Below are 19,851 nucleotides of genomic sequence, written 5' to 3'. Positions count from 1 at the left end.
CACCCTCGCCCTCCCTCTTATCCACGTACAATGGAAAAATGGGAGGTTGACTCTGCATCAAGCCAGGCAGGTTTTTCAAGACTTCTCAAACCGCATCATCAGCGTCAAATATTCTTCTCTTCAAGTGGTATTTACCAAACACTAATAAGCATGGTGCAAATTAGGCTCAACGGTGCCCCAGGAAGCTTCCACTCTGAAATCTGTACAGGCTCAGGAGCTCAGGAATTGCAAGTCCATCTTGCCCGGCACTTCCCTTAGTCTGGGTCCACTGGCTAGGCAGGGTAGCCCTGCTTTCGAGCCCCAGGCTCTCCAAAAAGCCCGGGGCCAGGCTGCATCTTTCAGCTGCCTTCAGATCTCCTTTTTTTCCTCTCCCGGGAGTGAGCCTCGCTCGGGAGGCTGGTGCTAATGGGGGCGAATTGAAGGGAGGGCAGGCTCCCTGGTGCTTGGCACACTTCATCACCGATGCAGCGCATCCTGCAACTTGGTGACACGCAAGGCGGAAGAACCAGGCACTTGGGATGCCACCTCACTCCGGTGGGCATACAACAGCCCGGTGCTCCTTCGTTTTCCCTTCGTGAAGCCCAGAGAGCCCACGGTCTCTCCGGAGCTAAAATGTGGCCAGAGGCACACACCCCTAGAGACCTCTTTCCACGCTCCCACCTCCACTCCAAACCCAACCCCAGGCTTTGATTTTTTAGACTGTTGGAGTCAAATATGTTGGCCTGCATTTCTTGCTCAACAAAGGGATTGGAGAGGGGAAAAGGGGGTGCTTTTTTTTTTAAAATACAAAGTGTAGGGACTGTGGGGAGTGGAAGCTGGAAATAAAGTTTCTTTGGGGATCCCGGGCCTCCTCTCCCAGTCCTGGAAGCACACGGGCAGCTCATTCTTTATTTCTCGGACCCAGGCCTGGGATGTAGTTGGCTTAGCGGGTGGGGGTGGGGGGAAAAGGCCTTCTTTGGGTACTCTTCTCCCCCCTCACCCCGCTCCGGGAAGGAGAAACAGAGCCAGAGCTCTGGGGTTAAATAGCATAAGACATCCGTCTTAAACTCTTTAAGATAAGGCGCCTTCTCTCTCTCTCCCCCCCTCCGCTCCCCCCGCAGTTCCAATCCTTTACAACCCCCCCCCCCCACACGCACACACCTCATCCCCCCCACCCCAGTCACTGGGCGGTGCTTTGTGTCTCCAAACAAGGGCAGGGGGACTCAGTCCCCGTTCACACGGAAAATTATACCGGCTCCAGCGGTGCGTAAAATTGATGTGAACTGAAAGAAGTGGGATCAGCGTGATCCTCCCTCTCTTGTCTCAACAGGGGTTTCGGCACGTTACACAAGGCCGAGCTTGTCTCTTTAAGGAGACATTGGACCCTAATTAGTCCGCATTCCTGGCGCGGCTAATGCGGCCGCCGTGGAGGGCAGTGTCGTGTGCATGTTTGGGTTTGGAGCTGGGGGTTTTGTAGGGGAGATGCCGAGGATAAGAAGTTGAGTGCATTTGACCACCACCAAGCCTCCTTCTCTCTAATCCCCTAGTACCTTCCCTTTCTAGCCACCCACCCCTTTCCACCCTTCTTATTTTGCCACCATCACCCAGTTCTGAAGATGCAGCCGGGGAAGGCAGCAGCAGCAGCAGCAGCAGCAGCAGTAGTAGCAGCAGCAGTAGCAGCAGCAGCAGCAGCAGCAGCAGCAGCAGCAGCAACAGAGGCAGCAGCTCCACCAAACCCCACGTTACTTTGATTGACAGCTGAACAAATGTTTCCCCTGTTCGAACGCTCGCGCTAAGGAACGTCAGCAACCGCGAAGCTCCACCTCGGGCGGGCCGCCTCCGCCCCGCCCCCGCTCACCTCATCCCACACTGTTCATTGGCTCGAGCCTCGGGCGACGCCCGGCCCCCACGTGGGAACTAGCCTGTCCGGCTCCTCCCCACTGGCTCCCCATTTGTCAGAAATGAAATGATGGGCAGTAACACAGAACGGCGATTAATGTTCAGCAGTCTCTGATTGGTTGCCTGTGTCGCCCGCTGCTCTGGGAGTAGGCGGGGCGTCGGCGGGGGACCCAGGAGTCGTCGTTTAGCCTGGCGGTAATTGTAGTCTGTCTGGTTCAATCCTGCAACTTGGAGTAGGGAAGGAGTCGCCAGGATTGGACTACATCTCCCGGGATGCTCCGCGCCGCCTTCTTCTATGATTGTGAATATGTATCAGAATGTTAATGATTTGCTGCTGCTAAATTTGGTCAAAGAAGTCACCTAGACAGAGCGTGTTGTTAGAGCTGTTCGGAGCGGTTGTTTAGGCTGCTTGCTGCTTTCTTCCCCCTTTCTCACACACTTGTATGTTGTTTTGTGGTGGTGTTCGAGGAGTTTGAAAGGAGAGAGAAATAAAGCCGCAAAGCATTTCTTTTCTTTTTTTTTTTTAAACACCCCTCCTCTTCAAAAAAAAAAATTTTTTTTTCAGGAGGGTGAAAAACAAGAAAAAACAGGAAGGAAGAAAAATAAGGAAATGAGATGAGGTAAAAGAAGCTAAAAAGGTGCATGTTAAAAGATCGTTGCTGTGAACCGAATAATCTCCAGAGAATCACAGAAAGCACCGAGCAAAAACCTCTTCCGAATCGAAGGAGTTTGCATTTTTTTTTTTTTAATGCAAGAAGAGAGGCACTGCATACGGAGGAATAATAACCAATTAAAAGACAAATAAAAGTTTGCAGTGGGGTGGCGAAAGAGACTGTGTGCGGGTACCACGGGGTGTTTCGCGGTTTCCACCACCACCACCATCACCACATTTGGAGGGCAGTGACTGGTGCGATCGGAGGGATATTAACCCGCCAAAGGAACGTTCCGGGGCTTAAGGGCAGCCGCTCTTTCGAAGGGAACGGACCCTCCGGAACGTGGGGACAGCAGCCTCCGAACGTTGCCGGGGGAGACGTTCCACCCTCGACAATGACCGCCGGCCAGTGACAAGCCCCCCGTGGAATGTTGGAGCGGTTCCGTTCTGCCGGGGACAGAGACGCCGCAGCCGCCGAGGGTTCCTCCTCTTGTGTCACGCGAGACCCGGGGGCGGGGAGGGGGGCGCAGGGACCGCCGCCGCCGCCGCCGGAGAGACGCTCCTCCGAGAGCCAGCCAGCCCCGCCGCCCGCCCGCCGGGTGCCTTCTCCTCCTCCTTGTTGCCATTAAAACAAATGAACCGAGCTGCTCTGCCCAGCGCCGCCAACTAAATCGGTTTGGATGATTCGCGATCTGAGCAAGATGTACCCGCAAACCAGACACCCGGTGAGTGGAAGCAAAGCCCAGCTCGTGGGGAGGGGGCGCGGGGATACTTCTAGGCTGGGACCCCACCTCGCCGCCCCGCTCCCCACCTTTTCAGTTTTATTACGAACACTTGAAAAAAGGGGGGGACCCAAACAAATAAATCCGTGCCCCTACTCCCGGCCAGCCCCCTTTGCTGCTGCTGGGTATTGGCAAAGAGGGGAAAGGATTCGGGGAGGGAGGGGAAAGGATTCGGGGAGGGAGGGGGGGTCGTTTCGAGAAAGCAGTTGAGTTGTAGCCATTTTCTTATTGTTGTCTTCGGGAAATCCTGAAAACCCGAGGATGACGATTTGCGATGTCGGCTCTTCAGTTTTTCTAGAGATGGAAAGGTGGAAGGGGGGGTAGGGGGGCGCGAAGAGGGACCGGGAGACGTGGGAGTGGGAGGGCTTTTCTCTGAGCTCTCTCCATCCCTGGGTTGATGGGGGTCCAAAGTGCGTGTGCGTGTGTGTGTGAGAGTGAGTGAGAGAGAGAGAGAGAGAGCGCGTATGCTGGGAGGGGGTGATGTCTCCCCCACCTCTCCCACTTGTCCCTGGAGAATGAAACGTGTCGCTTTCAGCTCCTTCTCCTCCCCCTCGCCCCCCCCCCCCCATCCTAGTTTCACAATATGGCCAAAGTGTCCCTGACATAGACCGTGGCTGTTTGGCAGTTTCGATTCCGGGCCGGGGGAGTGCGTGCGTTCGAGACGCTGCCCCTTCTTACGCCTTAATGAGGAAAGAGCTTTCGAACCTTGATGTTCGTGAGAAAGGCGTGGATGGGAAAAAAACCGGTGTGTGTATGCGTGTGTCTGTGGGGTGTAGAGTACGGGGAGCGAGGGCAATACATCGCTGGAGGGGGAGAGACTTTCCTCTGTATTTGATTAAAAGAAGAAAAGTGGGGAGGGGGGAGGAAAGGAGAGAGTTTTAATAGCTCTTTGCCTTAATGCACTGTGACCCCCCCTCCCCCACTTTCCCCCCTTTTAGCCCTGCATGGTATGTTTTCTCAATCTCTTCCCTCGCCTGTGATGTGGGATAATTAAATATTTTATTGTTGTCCTTTAGGCACCGCATCAGCCTGCTCAACCCTTTAAATTTACAATTTCCGAGTCCTGCGATAGGATTAAGGAAGAGTTTCAGTTTTTACAGGCTCAGTACCACAGGTAATGATGTTTACTTTCCTTGATCCTCCTGTTTGCTTAGCTCTTGTCAGTTCCCCCCCCACCCTTACTCTAGCGGCCCCCCCCTTTTTTTTCATTTTGACAAGGTAGAATGTAAAGATTTGGGGTGGGTTTTTTTTTTCCTGTTTATAGACAGAAAGGGTGAGTAATAGCACCCTCCTGGGCAGGTGCAAAGAAAGTGTGAGCCTTTCTCCCCAAAATAAATAAAAGAGAAGGCTTTGAGACTGTGGGAGATTTGGAAGATGGTGGCAAACTTTCACTAATGATTTATTGGGACAGAAAGAAAGCGAGGGATAAGAAGATCCAGGGTCCTTTTAGTTTCCTTGCTTATATGTTGCTTGGGATTTTCTTCCTCTTCCTTTTTCTTCTACCTGACCCATCTCTCATTTCAGCTCTCAGCATTTCAAGAGGCAGAATCTTGGCTTCCAGCTAGGGAGCTATCTCATTGCATTTTTGCTGAAAGATGTTTTATTCTCAGAGTGATAATTGACCTAAAATTGACATCTTAAAATCGTTTTTGCCATAATTCTTATTGATGTATATTTCTTTTTATGTGACTTAAAAAAAACAATCAATCCCCAATTAGGACAAAAGCAACAATTTGCTCCCTGGATGGTGGTATTTAACTTGTCTCTGTTTTTTTGGAGGGGAAAAGAGAGACATCATTCATTAAGACATATTTGATTCATATTTTCATTCATCTCTTTGTGGGACCATTAAGGAAAACTCAAGTGTGGTATTTTGTGGGACTGGGCTTTATCGTGTGTGACCGTATATTAATCTCATTGGTTTTTTTTTTTTCCTTATTATCGTTTCTTTTAAATGAATTTGTGAGCACACATTTCTGGATGAGATTCAAGAATGAAATAGAGATTCTCCATCTTCTCGCCTTAAATTTTAAATAAGGCATTCTATTAAAAAGGAGAACTAAGACTACCTCCTTCATATTTTTTTTGGTGTTGGAATTTTAATTTGAATTGAAATTTATGGATACTGATCTTGAGAGAAGTAGTGAGCCTACTTGGATTAGAAGACAATGTAAATCAAGTCTTATGGAGGAGTACTTATGCTTCATTCTGTCTTGAACAGTTTGAAACTGGAATGTGAAAAACTGGCCAGTGAGAAAACCGAGATGCAGCGGCATTATGTCATGGTAAGAAAACTGAATAACACATTCAAAATGTCTATTAGTTTGATATACCAAAAGCAGGAATTCATCCAGGTAGCTTGAGGCTACAAAAGAAACCACTACTGTGTTGCCGCTGTAGTTGAGATCGTGGCATAATTTCCATCAGAAACCTGTAATTCCAGGATGTTAGAACTTGCCTCTGAAAACCGGTTTTGATTTGAAATTTTCCTGTGTCATTTTCTCTGTGCTTTGTTTTTTAAGAATTTTGAAAACAACAACAACAAAACCTCTGTATTTCTGCTTTGCTTATAGTCATGATCAAAATACTAGCGTTTTGGTGGTTTGCCTTGTGTTTTATTATAATTGCAAATGATTGTTAACTAATGATTTTTTTTTGTATATGGTTTAGTTTTAATGCTTTATTTCTGTTTTTAAAGACTGAGTAATTCAAGAAGATAAAGGTCATCTTTCCTTTTAAATTAAAAAAATAAAATTCCACCTCACCTATGTATTGGATAAAAGAGGCTTTTTGAATTTCCCAAGGTTTATTCCATCAAGATTCCCAAAGTACCAGTTATCATCTGGGTTTAAAAATCAGTTTCCTTCCAAGACATATAATCATGCATGTTTGTATGATGGCTTCTAAAGCGGCTGAAGGATTACATTGTGGGCTTGCATCTAAGGCAATTTCCCTTTGAATTTGTGGTTATAAACACACTCCTTAAAAAATGGGAAAGTTAACTCCAGAGATTATTTCTAAGTAACACTGCCTTTATGACCAATTCTGTCAAAGCACAAAGATTAATTTGAGATGTATTTTTCCTATTTACGTGTTGGTCTTGCCTAGGAATTGCTGTACACTTGTTACTGAGTTCACACACCAGGATTTTTCTTCCCTTATGATGAATACTGAGAGAGAACAGAACTTGTTAAGGATGATCAGTTTTCGAACTTTGAATTTTCTTACATTTTCTTTGGGAGTATCTTTCATCCCTTTCCATCCTTCCCCCTACCTTTATAATTCAAAATCACTTTTTGTATTTTATTATGTTAAAATTAGTGGATATATACCTGAATTTATTATAGAGTTTATGGGAGTGAGTATAATGGGTTGTGGGTTTTTTGGGGTTCTTGTTGGGGACATGAGGAATTTCAAAGAGAAAATAGAAATATTGCCTGATAGTTGGCATGAATTTAATTGATTTTCCTTCTTTGACAGTACTATGAAATGTCCTACGGGTTGAATATAGAAATGCATAAGCAGGTAAGCCTTGGTTGGTTTCCTTTAATGATAAAATGATTCCAGTAATATGTCATGCTTTTTAAAAACATAATTCTGTAGTCTCTTTATCCTTTTGTACATTTGTATGGCTGGATTCTAAAAATGATTTATGATGTGTAGAGTGGTATGGTTTTTCTTTGTGTCCTTTTATTGTTGTTGCTGTGCATTATCATAATTTTAAATCATAGGTAAAAATGATTTTAAAACTTGTACAAGCCTACCAAATTAATACACATTTCAAAATCAAGATCTTAAGTTTAACACGCTGTTGTTTTATTTTTTGAAAGATTTATGTTATATTGAGGATATAAATAAACTAGATTCTATGAGGTGAAGAATATATCTTTTCTTTAAAAAGATTAAAAAGTAAAACTGTATGGAAAGGTAAAGGGTTAGCTGCGAAGAATCAAAATGGACTCTGTAGCCCTACCAAATAAATTGCTGTAAAATTCTCAAACTGGTCCCTCGAGGCTACTTAGTTGGGTCTTACCAGGAAACTGTTGGTTACTTTCAAAATTTGTGAAAAGTAAATGAGCCTGATAGCAGAATGTGATGAGGTTCATCGATGTGCCTTGAAGTCTAACAATTAGTTTCAGCCAAAAAAAAAGTAGTGATTAGTAGGAAAGGTGAGTGGTGTTACTCATTGAGCAAGGTGTGGGTTTTGTAACCTTTTTTGCTGAAAGATAAATTAAGTGGCTTGATTTGGGTTTCCCAGAGAGAAAAACAGCACTTTAAAAAAAATTGAATTGTTTGGCAATAATCATTTTGTGGAGTAGTTTTTTTTTTAAATGTTCTTGTAATAGTATTCCTTGGTATCTCACCAACCAGTAATGGAATCTGTGTGTGTCTTCACCTCCCTGTGTACAGAGGTTAGGGAAGTAGCTTAACATGCCCTTCCTTTCTTATTCATATTAAAGGTGTGTATCATTCCTTTGAGTTTGGAGAAGATGATTTGCTCAAAATTGTTCACCTTTTGTCATATGATAGGCCTCTCATTTGATATGGTTTTTAGCCCTGCCGGGTACATTTGATTAAACTTGTGAATTAGAGAGTAAAAGACAGCAAACCAATTGTATCTGAAAACATGAAAATTGGGCAAACACTTGCAAAGCTCCAGTCATCACTTATTTCGAGAGCTGAGAAAATTGGAATTTATAATTCCAAATCCTTGATTTCATTAGTTCCATGGTTATATTGCATGTAGCACTGACAGTATATTGTGGATACTATGCTTTCAGATTAGTTAGAATATAATTTTGGCATTACTGCCATTTCTGTTTAAATTAGGAACATAAATACTTCCTGCTTACAGAAAACTCGTTCAAGCTCATGGTCTTCCATCCATTCCGCTTTACTTGAACAAATTACAACTGAGATGTTTGGTAATTATCTTTACTGTTAGACTTCATCTTAGGTCTGAATCTTGTACGTGTCTTTTTTGCTATATGAAGATTAATTAGTATCTTTTAAAGATTGAACTTAGAGACTAATGTCCTTCTATGTTTTCCTCCCTCCCTTTCCCCCACCCTCCTCATGTCTCCATAACCTTCTAGGCTTAGATTTCTTTATACTGTGTAAGTGCTGGACAGATAGACACTCCATGTTCTGCCAGAAGTGTAGTCTCTTATGATGTCTCCTAATTACATTTTATACTTACACCTTTAATTGTGCAGTCTTCTTGTTCATAAGCCCTCAAATGCTGTCCATTTTAAATTGAGAGCAGAGTGTATTTTTCCCTCTTTTTTTTCCCCTTGCTTTCTAAATTCAATCACATGAAGAATCCTGAGGGCAGTTTATCACATTATGAAATACAGACAGCCCTGCAAACCACCTACTTATTATATTTTCTTTCTTTTTCCCCTTAAGCACAGAGGCATATCTGTCTTTATTTGTTTTCCTAGGCAGACAGCCTTGGTTCCTCTTAGCTTCTTTTCCAGATGTACTCGCTGGATGCCCTTGTAATGGAAAGCAGGCAATGATGCAGTGAAGTTGCCCTGCGGCATAATTGGGCCTAGTTCTCGAGATCAGGTTAGGCTTATTCACTTATTAGATTTGCGTCTCAGAGGGTTCAAGAGTAGGAGTCCCCGGAGTCCTTGGAAGTACCCTAGTAATTGGTGGCCCTGATATTTGAAACCTTTGTGTATTTTTCGGTTAAAGCTCCTGTTCTTCTTGGCTGCTTCCAACTACACAGTATTTATTTTTAGAGAAATTTTTCATTGGAACAGAAAATGATGGCTGTGATGGAGGCATGACTCTGTGACTTAGCAAATTGATAAAAGGATAAATGCATGGAGCAGAAACTATGTGGGGGTCGATATTGTCTTCTCCCACCCACCCCTCCCCCCTCACTTGGTGCTCATCATCAGTCATCCTGTGTTGATTTTGATAGAAGACTATTAAAGTAAAACCTATGGGGAATTTGTCATTCTGAAATGAAAGCTAATGTAATTAGTACCAATTAAAGTACATTTAGTAAATTGGATTTAATCTTAATTAAGCCTGCATAATGTTGCCAATTTTTAACAATTATGTTTGAGAACATAATTAATTTAAATTTTGGTAACTGAGTAAATAGTATTAGATTGGTAGAATGAGTTGATTTTTTTTTTAAAGGGGAACTGAGGGTACACAGTGACATGACATCAAATTAAAGCACAAAATATGAATCTAATTTTTGGTGATCTCTACTAGGATCAGTAGAACTGAGCAGATGAAACTAAAGGAAACAAAAGTTAGGAGGGAATATCATAGGCTTTAATATGAGTCTATGCTTCCTTATATCTCATATTTTAGTATGAAAGTGAGGATGACAAAAGGAATATATTTAAAGAACGTTTTATTGAGATGTGTCCGCATCATGAATTTCTGAAAAATGAGAGCCTATCAGAGAATAATTCTTGCTGTGCATCTCACCTCGTTTGTTCTGTTGACATAGTGTTTAGTAGATGTTACTTGTGTTGCTAATTAATGCCTTAATAAATACAGTGTCTCTTTTTATCTTAAAATGGGTCAGTCATTGTTGCAGAATTGGGCTATGCTTGGTTTTGAGATCATCTTAGCATGATCTTAAGATGACCTCAGCACGTCCTGCTCCTTTATGTATGATGCTATAAGTAAACGAGACCCTTTGGGTTTAAGTGGACATTTGTACTTACTATTGAAGGTTGGGTGTTGGAATTTGACTAGCCAGTAGGCATTTCTGAATAAGAGCTATAGGAATTTGAAATGCGGTGGAGATGGAAATACTACATTTTGACCAAAACAGAGTAAGAAATAGTCTAGCTTCTTGTTAGTTAATGCTCCCTAGTCAAAAGTACCCCTTGTTTCAAAAAATTAGTCTTCTTACTTGATTTTGATAAATCTAGATTTTGAAAAAGCAGCAATATGAGAATCTAAATGAAGTAAATATACACATATAAATGTTTTTTAAAAATCTAAGCAAGAAAAACTTTCACTCCAAGCCATGTAAATTTTATTACAAGACTTGGGCAACAACCATTTGAGTGCTGTTAAAATATTAATTGAATAGAAATGAAAGGGCTCTGCCAGCTGATAGGATCTCATAATCATAGCTGCAGCAGTCGATGGTAAATGATGATAAATGGCATTAGGAACCTTTTAGCAAACTGTAATAACTACAAGGAGGGAAGCAGTATGGATTTGCATTATATCTGATACCCTCTAGTACCAAGTGGATTGCCAATACTGCTTGTTTAGCATTTTCTAAGGGCAATAGGATATTGATTTCTGACTTACAAGGAACAGCTCTATTTTCACCATTGAAAAGTATTGCAGGTTGTTAAGAAGAAATTGACTTGAAGAGGCCTGACTGCTGCCCATCATGGAGCAAATAAAGCAGAACTGCCGAAGCATGGTGGAGCAGCAAGATGGGCCCTCAGCAATTTGTTGCTATTAATTTACCGTGCTCGACAGCAAATCAATCGGCATCTACTGCATCTGCTGGAGAAAATGCTGTCCAGGGCAGATAAAAGGCCCTGCATGGCCCAGAGAATGGACTGGATTGGCCAAAAGGAGGCTGCAGCTAATGTGTAAATAAGTGAAATCAAGGCCACTGTTGCAGAGGAAGCTGTTTTTAATTAGGTTGGGGCTTTTTACTGAGCTATTTTAGAAGCAGCCCAGGATTTTGAGAGTAAGAAGAGATTTATTGAGGCTGAAGAAATATACAACTGGCATGACGTGTCATGCAGCCTTGAGCGTGCTTGATTCTTGTGTCATCATCAATTTATTCGGGGGAAAATGGTGAAGGTAGAAATCAGTTTGCTTAGTTTAAGGTTCAGTTTTGACCCTTTTAGCTTTTTTTTAAAAATTTCTCAAAAGTACCTGACTTCTTGAATGTGAATTCTCCATTTCACTGAATGCCTTATACGAATGCCTTATGGTTAGGAGGCATCCTAGGTGGAGCGACAGAGAGAGAGAGACAGAGAATATGAATGTTTGCTTTTACATATGTTTAACGTGATTAATTTTTTTTAGTGGAAGTAAGCAGAATTGAACTTTTATATAATGGTGAAAGTACACTATAATTGAAGGCATTTGTATTCCATTTGCAAATAACTAGGATGCTAATCCAAGTGATACTGACAGAATTTGCCATCCTTTAGTAAACAGTAGGAAATTTTAATGGAAAGGTGAGTGGAGGGGGGAGTCATCATTGAACTGGAAAACCTCAGAATGAAGGATTGCAAGGGGAATTTTAAAGGCTGTGGAAAAACACTGAATAGGATTGGAAAGTGTAGTCTTCTTTCCTATGTATGCAATTTTGTGTGTTTTCCATCAGTTTCAAAGTTTAAAAAAAATTAGACTGCCTGCCTTTTAGCTAGACTAAAAAAGCCACGTGCTTAGTATAATACAGTAATGTAGCCATCCAATTATCTATAGAGCTTACCAGTAATTTATAACATTCCACAATTTAGTGTCCCCAGTAATGGTCACATTCCTCCCCCATTTCCTGCCTTCATGATTTGCATACTTTGGTATAGAGGATTCATTTTACTTATTCTTGTTTAACACGACGAGTTAGCCGAACCAAATTATGTCTTGATTTCAAAATACATTCTTTCAGCAACTGCCAACAAGATAGGTTGGTAGGCCTAATGAGGAAGTAGAAATGGAAATTTTCACCAGGACAAGAGTCAGCCAACGCTTTCTTCCCTCACATGAGACCTCTAGAGACTTGACTTGCAGGAGAAGCAGTGCCAAGACATTTTTCTCTCTCAGGGGTGGCTATAGCTACCAGGCTGCTTTGAAGTGAGAAATAGATTTGTCACTAAAGGACACTTTAAGGTGTTTCTGGTTCTGGGATTCCCATACTGTCCTATTCCTCGTTCTTCTTGAGGCAGAGCAGGGAAAGAGCTAAAGGTTATACCCACATGACTTAGTGACGTTGTGCATTCAGTGTCTTTCACCTGGGAGAATTCTTCAGTGAATGACACTAAGACATCTTCCCCCCTGCCTCTTGCAAGACCCTGGTCGTCTTTGGGGCTGAGATCTTGGTTCCAGATCATTTCTTGATCAGAGAATGAGCTCCTGGGAGACTTGAGACGGTTCTTGGTCTTGGCCCACAAACAGCTAGACTGTCCTTTTTAGTGTCTAGGGCTCCCCTAAACTACTGAATTTCCCATGGTCTAGGCCTTTGTGTCTCTGGAGTTGTAGGTTGGAATCAGAGTGGCTTTGAATAGGTGAGAAGGGTAGTTTTGCCCAGTCTTTTAGAGATGAATGTGACTCACTGTGAGGATGCTGTTCTCACTATCCCCCAGGAACACTTGCCTGCTTAACGTGATACAGTTTGCTTCCTCTGAGGTAACCTATTTCTCATTTTCTGGATGAGCTTGCTATCTGAATTAGCTTTTATCTTTTCCTTGTGGCTTCTAAAAGTATGTATAAAAAGACAAGGGTGTTTGTTAATCACCATCTTGTGGGTTTTTGAGGGGGGAAGCTAGGAGGGGAAAAATGTGATGTTTGGTTATGTCTTTGTAGTTCAGAAAGATCCTTGAGATGCAGGAAATCACACAAAACTCAAACTTCTAAATGGAGGCAGATGTTTTTCTTTTATTGTTGAGACTTTATCTGCAGCATTTACGCCAAGAAATATTTCTTGTTGCCTCTCGATCCTTACCTTTTCGTTTCTTTATTTGAGACTAGCAGAGTTAATCTCTGTCCAAAGTAGAATGTCTTTTGGGCTGGGCTGACTCTAGCTAAGCAAGTTTGCTTTTTAAATGTCCTATTGAAACCTTAGTGGAGAGGGTTCCACAGACATTGGCTTGTTCATTTGTAAAAAAGAACTCTGTGTCCTAACAACTAGAGTAGTTACAAGGAGTCGATTCAGTATTAATTTTATGAAAAAGAAGCCGGTTAAGGGATGGTATTGGTTGTAAATATGTTGTTAATTTGGCTTTAAAAAAAAAAGGCCTTCTCTACCTCCTTTGAAGTGATCAGACATTCTGTATTTACTTCTTTTACACAGTGTTGAATGACAGCTAGGGACACTGTGAAAAGGCCAGTATTATTAGAAAGCCCTTGCGTTATCTCTCAGTCTGGCCCCCTTTTCAAAATCACTCAATAGTCAACCTTAAATTGATGTAATTATCACTATCTCTTGCATCTAGGCTCTCGTGTATGTGCTGTATGTTGAGCAGTGGCTTCGAATGTTTAAGCTGGAAAAAATAGTCTTGTTTTTGCCTTTTAAGCAAAGATTGTTTTAGACTTCTCCACATAGTTTTCATTAGGCCATTACTTTTGAACATGTCCTAATTCAGAGTAAAGGGCCTTTACGATAACATTGGTTCATTTGATATAAAAATGTTTTTAGTTTTAAAAAGTGAGCCTTGAGGTTGTTTTGACTTTGCTATAGTAGCAACTGTCTAGTTGTCTCCTGATATTTCCAGCGCAGAAAGACTTGATCAGAGTATGGACCGACTTAATATACTAACTAAACTCTGCGATCATAATTGCTTTAATGTTTACATAGTCCTTTCCTCATAGGCACCTGGTGAAGGTAGGCAGCCTGAGCATTGTTACTTTACAAATGATTAAGCTGGAGAGCTACTGACTTGTCTTAGCACCGTGATGGAGCTGCCTGCTCACATTCCGGTCCTTCACCTCTGAGATCAAGGCTTTTTCCACTCTTCTCTGTTGTCACCTGTACGCAATACATCTAGGTGCATTTTTTTCACTGGAACTAGACCAGCGTTTGTGTTAAGGATGATGGGGACCCAAACCTTGCCTTTCATACCTGCTAAGCAAGGTATCAAAGATATGTAAGCTTGCTTCATTGGAGACCAAGAGTCACTGAGGTCACAGAATGCTGTTTATACTTTCAAGTTCATTGGTCACTGATGTAGATGCTTGTTGTTTTTTTTTTTTGGAGGGGGGAAGGAGAGGCAATTGGGGTTAAGTGACTTGTCCAAGGTCACACAGTTAATAAGTGTGTCAAGTATCTGAGGTGGGACTTGAACTCAGGTCCTCCTGATTCCAGGGCTGGTGCTCTCCTCACTGTGCCACCTAGCTGCCCCGTAGACACTCATTTTTAAGTCATTTACCCTCTTGTTCAGCGGTGGTCCAGTGGAAAGCACTTTGGCTTTAAAGATAGAGGCTTCTGTGGTCTTTTAGGATGTCTTTTTCTTTCTGTGAAACTCTAAAATTTGTTTCGATTCATAGGAGCATAGATTTAGAGTGTCAGAGGTCCTTCAAAGTCAAATATATAGTCCAACTTCCTCATTTTACAGAGGAAGAAACTGAGAAACAAAGAGTATGAGTGACCCAGGGTCACACAGGTGGCAGTAAATGGTAAAATCAGGATTCACAATCAGGTCCTCCGACTCCAGATCAACCCTCTTTGTACTACGGATTCTTGTTCATTGATTCTTTTGCCTCTGTCCACCTCCTATACTTGGAGCTCTTTGCTTTGGAGCTGAAAGAATGTCTTTTCCTTATGGTAACGGACAAATGAACTTCTCTTCAAATTTTTTTCTTACCTTTTTTTTTTTTTCTCCAAATGACCATCTCTTCCATCCTGTCACACGAAGGTGGGGACGTGAGAGAAAAGGGAAAGGAGAAGTATTTTTCTAGTCTGAAGAACTTTTAAAACACAAAGTCGTATGAATAGGATTGTCATAATTGAGAAAATAATGAATGGCGGTACTGTGGGAAGACCTCTCTTTACCAGGAGCTTAAGGAGTTTTATGTGTCATCCATCATTTCAGTGTTCTTACAAAGCAGGTAGCAAGGCTTTTGTTCATATATTCCAAGAGCTTCTGTTAGTAGAGGACCCAGACAATTTGCCAAACGTGCCATTCCACTATTCTTTCTTAACGGATGATGCTGGGACTTAAGGGGCTTTGCGTGTCTTGTCCAGTGTCACAATAAGAGGATCAGAATGTAGTCGGGGATATCATGATTTGGTGAGGTTCACTAATACGCTGAAGGTCACACAGGCAGTCATGGCAGAGCGTGGGGATGGGCATTGTCTAGAATTTATTGCTTCCAAATAGCAAATAATGCTTTCATTTCTGTGATGGTCCTTGCACTACAGCATATGAAGAGGCAGTGTGAGGTGCTAAAATTCTGCCTCTGACTAAGGCTGAAGATCTGTTTCTTTAGTGTACCTCTTAAGCAAGGAAACTCTCCTTCCCCTTTTCCCAACCATCTCTACTCTCCCTGCACTCCCCCCACCCCATGGAATCTGGGATCAACAAATCAGAATGCAACAAGGCCAAGATCCGCTTTTAGCAAAGAACTTAATAAAACACTTTGATACTTACATTCAGTTAGTGTCAGCCAAGAATGTGGGTAATTTAACATCAAGGAGGGGGACAAAGGCTGAGTCTGAAAGGCAAACATGGGCCAACACTGGTGGCTAGATAGAGGTGGTTTGTGGAAGAATAATGTGGGAGAGGTGGAAGTACAAGGAACAGAACTCAAGGCTGTGAAGTGTTAACACTCTTACACCCTGGGGGGGGGAGGGGAGAGAGTATGTTGACATAATAGAAGATGGGGTAGAATAGATTATAGGATATTTCACTACTCTGAATGTTTGAGCCTGCCTTTTGTGTTTTCATTGTTACAAGCACTAATCATTCCACCACCTTTCTTGATAGAATATTATTTTAACTGGATCTTTATTCTATCTCCAGTCAGTATGTGTTTGAGGAATTATTTGACTGGCTAGATGGAATTTGGGTGGAATGTGGGAGATGATGAGTTTTAATCATGTCAGGGCATTTGTGATGCTATGTTTCTATTCCTTTTCCCCAAACCAGTCCAAATATCAGCTAGTTTCTGGTTCTTTTCCATAATCTTAGTTGAAGGTCCTCCCATTTTATTAAACCCCGCCAATTGCCTCATGTTCTTGGTTAGTGATGATTCAGTGGCTAAAAATTCAGACTCACTGTTGCCTTTTTAGAAGTCTTCAGAAAGTTCATTTGATTCTTAGACCACTAAGGGATGTTGGTCAGCATCAGAGGATTATTCAATAATAATGATAAATCGGTGTTTTTACAGGACCACGGCAGTCGTTATTTGGTACTTCTTAGTCTTCTAGGTCTTAAGAATTTTATTATCTTTAGTGGCTTCTGGTTGTAATAATTATATTTTAATTAGCTTATTTTTAAAATATAAGAAATTTTTGTCATTTGTCATCAGAAAATTTACTTATGTGTCTAGTTCGTAAAGTATGTATCTTGCTGTATAAGCCAACCATCTTCCCCAGAGATGTGGTTTTGGTCAGTTTGTGTAATAAATAAGATGCTACAATTCATCCCTTTTTAAGAGAAAATTTACTGCATGTTATTTTCTTTAGTAAAGGTTATTTTTTTTGACCTCAGAGTGGGGTGAATCAGTAAGATACCACAATAAATTTCATGCTAAAAGTATTCCATGGTTCCTTGTATCTGTTGAGCAGTTTTTGTTTAGGAAAGGTGTGTAGACCCTTTGACTTAGCTTCAAAAAGTTATTGGCCGGAAAATAAATGAAATAGGAAGAGGACAGGAAGAAAGAGCTTAATCTTGATTTACTGATCTGAAGAAAGAGAAACAGAACAAGGAACAATGGGAGGGAATAGATGACTTAGTTTCCATTGCGTGCTTCATGATTCCCTTCAGTATTGCTCATACCTTATGACAACTTCTTGACCTAAAAAACCACACTCAAAAATGACTCTTCGTTAGAGAGATCTTCATGTTGAGTTCAGTGTTTCAGGCAGGTTAAAGGTAAGCTTCAGTTCTGCCAAAAAACAAAATCTCAGCGGTTTATGAAGGTTTTAGCCTCAGTTGTCTCTTCTCTGGTCGTGCTCATTCCCTCTTTTGCCCTCTTTGTTATGAGGACTAAGACAATGCAAATGACTGATTACTATTTTTCCCAACTGGTTTCCTTTGAAAACCAAAATGGAGAAGCATTGTTTCTTGTTTCAGAGGTGCTGCCTGGACGCCTTTAGTACGCGTCTACGTTGCTGTGGCAAGGGTAGTCTGTGTTGCTTCTATTTCTGTATTTTCAATTACCAAAATTTTTTCAGTGTGTGGATGGGATAATATTATATTATAGAAATGTGTTAAATACATAATACAGTATTAGTGGTTGAGCATTACCTGGATTGGTGGATTGCTGGGGCCAGAGCTTCTTAATGTAGTGTTTATGAATTACTTCATGAGGTCTGTGAATTTATTTTTTTTTCAATTGATAACTATTTCAGTATAATTTGTTTCCTTTTAAATTCTACTCCTTGTTATATCTGTTTAAAAATCTTATTCCGAAAAGGCTTCACCAGACTGCCACAGTGGTTCATAACATAAAAAGGGTTAAGAACCCTTAGCCTAGGTTTTCACTCTGCGTGGCATCTCTTTATAGTGGAATATGTGGTACCTCTTTACCAGGAGCTTGTTAGCACGTTGGAATATTGGTTCTGTGAGTGGAAATATCAACCATCTTCTTGATAATCAATTTCATTCCTTGTTTGGTTTTTAACAGGGTTTTGTCCCATTGCTTTTCTTGGAAACAGCTACAGATACAGAGTATACATTAGTGGACCTGCAAGTTCAGACCTGGATTCTGTTCTCAGCTTTTATTGCTGATTTTGAAACTTTGGCCTCTATAATAACATGGTTCATTAACTACTTAAACTGTCATAACAGATACTGTGTTGTTGATCAGCTAATCAAGGCTCTGTAGATACAGAGACAGAAATGAAATTTTCCCTGCTTTCAAGGAGCTTATAGTCTATTGGGAAGACAACATATACAAATATACAGAAAGTAAAATAGAAGACCGTTTCAGTGGGGAGCCGCTGGTGGCTGCAAAGAGCTGTCAGTAAAGGCTTCGTGTTGAGTTGGCTCTTGGAAGCATTTCAGGCATGAGAATAAATAGCCTGTGCGATGGAACAGAAATGGGAGATTTAGTGTTTTGAGTGAGGAAATCGGAGATGTGATGTCACATAGAAGGAACAGCAAAAAGGCGAACTTGCCTAGACCACAGAGTGCATGAAGGCGGATAATATCTAAAAAGGTCGGAAAGGTACATTGGAGCCAGGCTGGAAAGGTCCTTAAATGCCAAATAAATCAGATATTGATCCTAAATGTATTAGAGAGCCACAGGAGCTTATTGAGCAAGCAGAATGGCATGGTCATACTTGTGCTCTAGTAATTAAGTAAATTAATTTTGCCATTTTGCCTGTTCTGTGGGATCAGTTGAAATGGAAAGATAAGTGGTGGCATAAAAAAACTTTAGTGTCCTACCAGCTGGGGTATAAAAGCCAATATTGTGGGTATATGATTGGGAAAGAATCTGGGCTTATTTATCTTGGACAGTCCAAGTGTTAAAATACTTGGTGGTACATTGGGTGGATTTTCCATAGATGCCTTGTGGAAGTCAGTTCAGTTCAGTCCTTTTTCAGTCATGTCCAGCTCCTCATGACCCCATTTGAGGTTTTCTTTGCATAGACACTGGAGTGGTTTGCCATTTTCTTCTCCAGTTCATTTTACAGATGAGGAAACTGAGGCAAACAGGGTTAAGTGACTTGCCCTGGGTCATACAGTGTCTGAGGCCAAATTTGAACTCAGGAGGATGAGTCTTCTTGACTCCAGTCCTGGCATTCTATCCACTTTACCACCTAGTTACCCCCGACTTGTGGAAAGAGTAGAATAAAAATTGAACCCAATGACACAAGGAGGAAGTACTCATGTTCATGAAATCATGGATTCATCACAGGTTAAGAATCTGAGTTTATGTATTTATTATGTCAGTTTTAATAGGCCCAAACTAATCGCATGAAAACTCAGTGAACCCCTTAAAATATTAATGAACAATCCTTCTGTGAATTGAAATGTGTTGTAGTTATTAAAATTTCTTGTGGAGCAGTTTCATTGAAACCTTTATACACTTGCTTCATGATATGGAGATGTTTCTAGGTTGTTGAAGGCTTTTTCAGTGTTTCAGCCAATCAGCCTGAAAGGCTTAGATCAGGGGTCTTAAAAATATTTTTTTAACTATTTTAATATAATTGGTTTCCTTTGTAATTCTATGTATTTTATTATGTACATTTAAAAACATTATTCTGAGAGAAAGGGGTCCATAGGCTTCATCAGACTGCCAAAGAGCTCCATGAGTCAGGGCATTGAACATTCAGTGTTGGCCCTTGAATTAAGCTTGGAAGGAAGCTCAGGATTCTAAGAGGAGGAGATGAGAAGGCAGTGCCCACTTCAAGCATGAGAGTATGTAGTACCTACTATGTGCCAGGCACAGTGCTAAGTGCCAGGGACACAAAAAGAGATAAAGACAGTCCCTGGAGGACTCACAATTGGAAAAATTTAAGAACTCTTGGTTCTTGGTTATAGACCTGCTGGTCAAGAACCATATTTCTCTTGAGACCTTGATTTTTCCAGCAAGTCCAAAACGTAGGTTTATTCTTGAACGTGATTGTGTGGGTATTGGCTCCTTCTGTTCTAGCTCCATACCGCGGCGCTCTGTAAAAAGAAGGGGCTTGTTTGA

General features: G+C 41.5%; 1 protein-coding gene across 4 annotated transcripts in view; it reads left to right on the top strand.

The window, feature by feature from the left end:
- The first annotated feature begins 2,926 nt into the window (after positions 1–2,926).
- Positions 2,927–19,851, top strand: part of LOC118831324 (transducin-like enhancer protein 4) — a 154,563-nt gene continuing 137,638 nt past the window's right edge. For all 4 annotated transcript variants that reach the window (XR_005009135.1, XM_036738616.1, XM_036738617.1 and 1 more), the window contains exons 1-4: positions 2,927–3,255; positions 4,329–4,426; positions 5,534–5,597; positions 6,793–6,837. Coding sequence is in view for 3 of the 4 variants with exons in the window: in XM_036738616.1 (XP_036594511.1) it covers positions 3,211–3,255; positions 4,329–4,426; positions 5,534–5,597; positions 6,793–6,837 (252 nt within the window). In the remaining variant the exon portion in view is untranslated. The remainder of the gene's footprint in view (positions 3,256–4,328; positions 4,427–5,533; positions 5,598–6,792; positions 6,838–19,851) is intronic.

The sequence above is a fragment of the Trichosurus vulpecula genome, chromosome 9 (assembly GCF_011100635.1).
Source record: "Trichosurus vulpecula isolate mTriVul1 chromosome 9, mTriVul1.pri, whole genome shotgun sequence".
Lineage (NCBI taxonomy): Eukaryota > Metazoa > Chordata > Mammalia > Diprotodontia > Phalangeridae > Trichosurus > Trichosurus vulpecula.
This window is presented reverse-complemented; position numbering and strand designations above follow the sequence as displayed.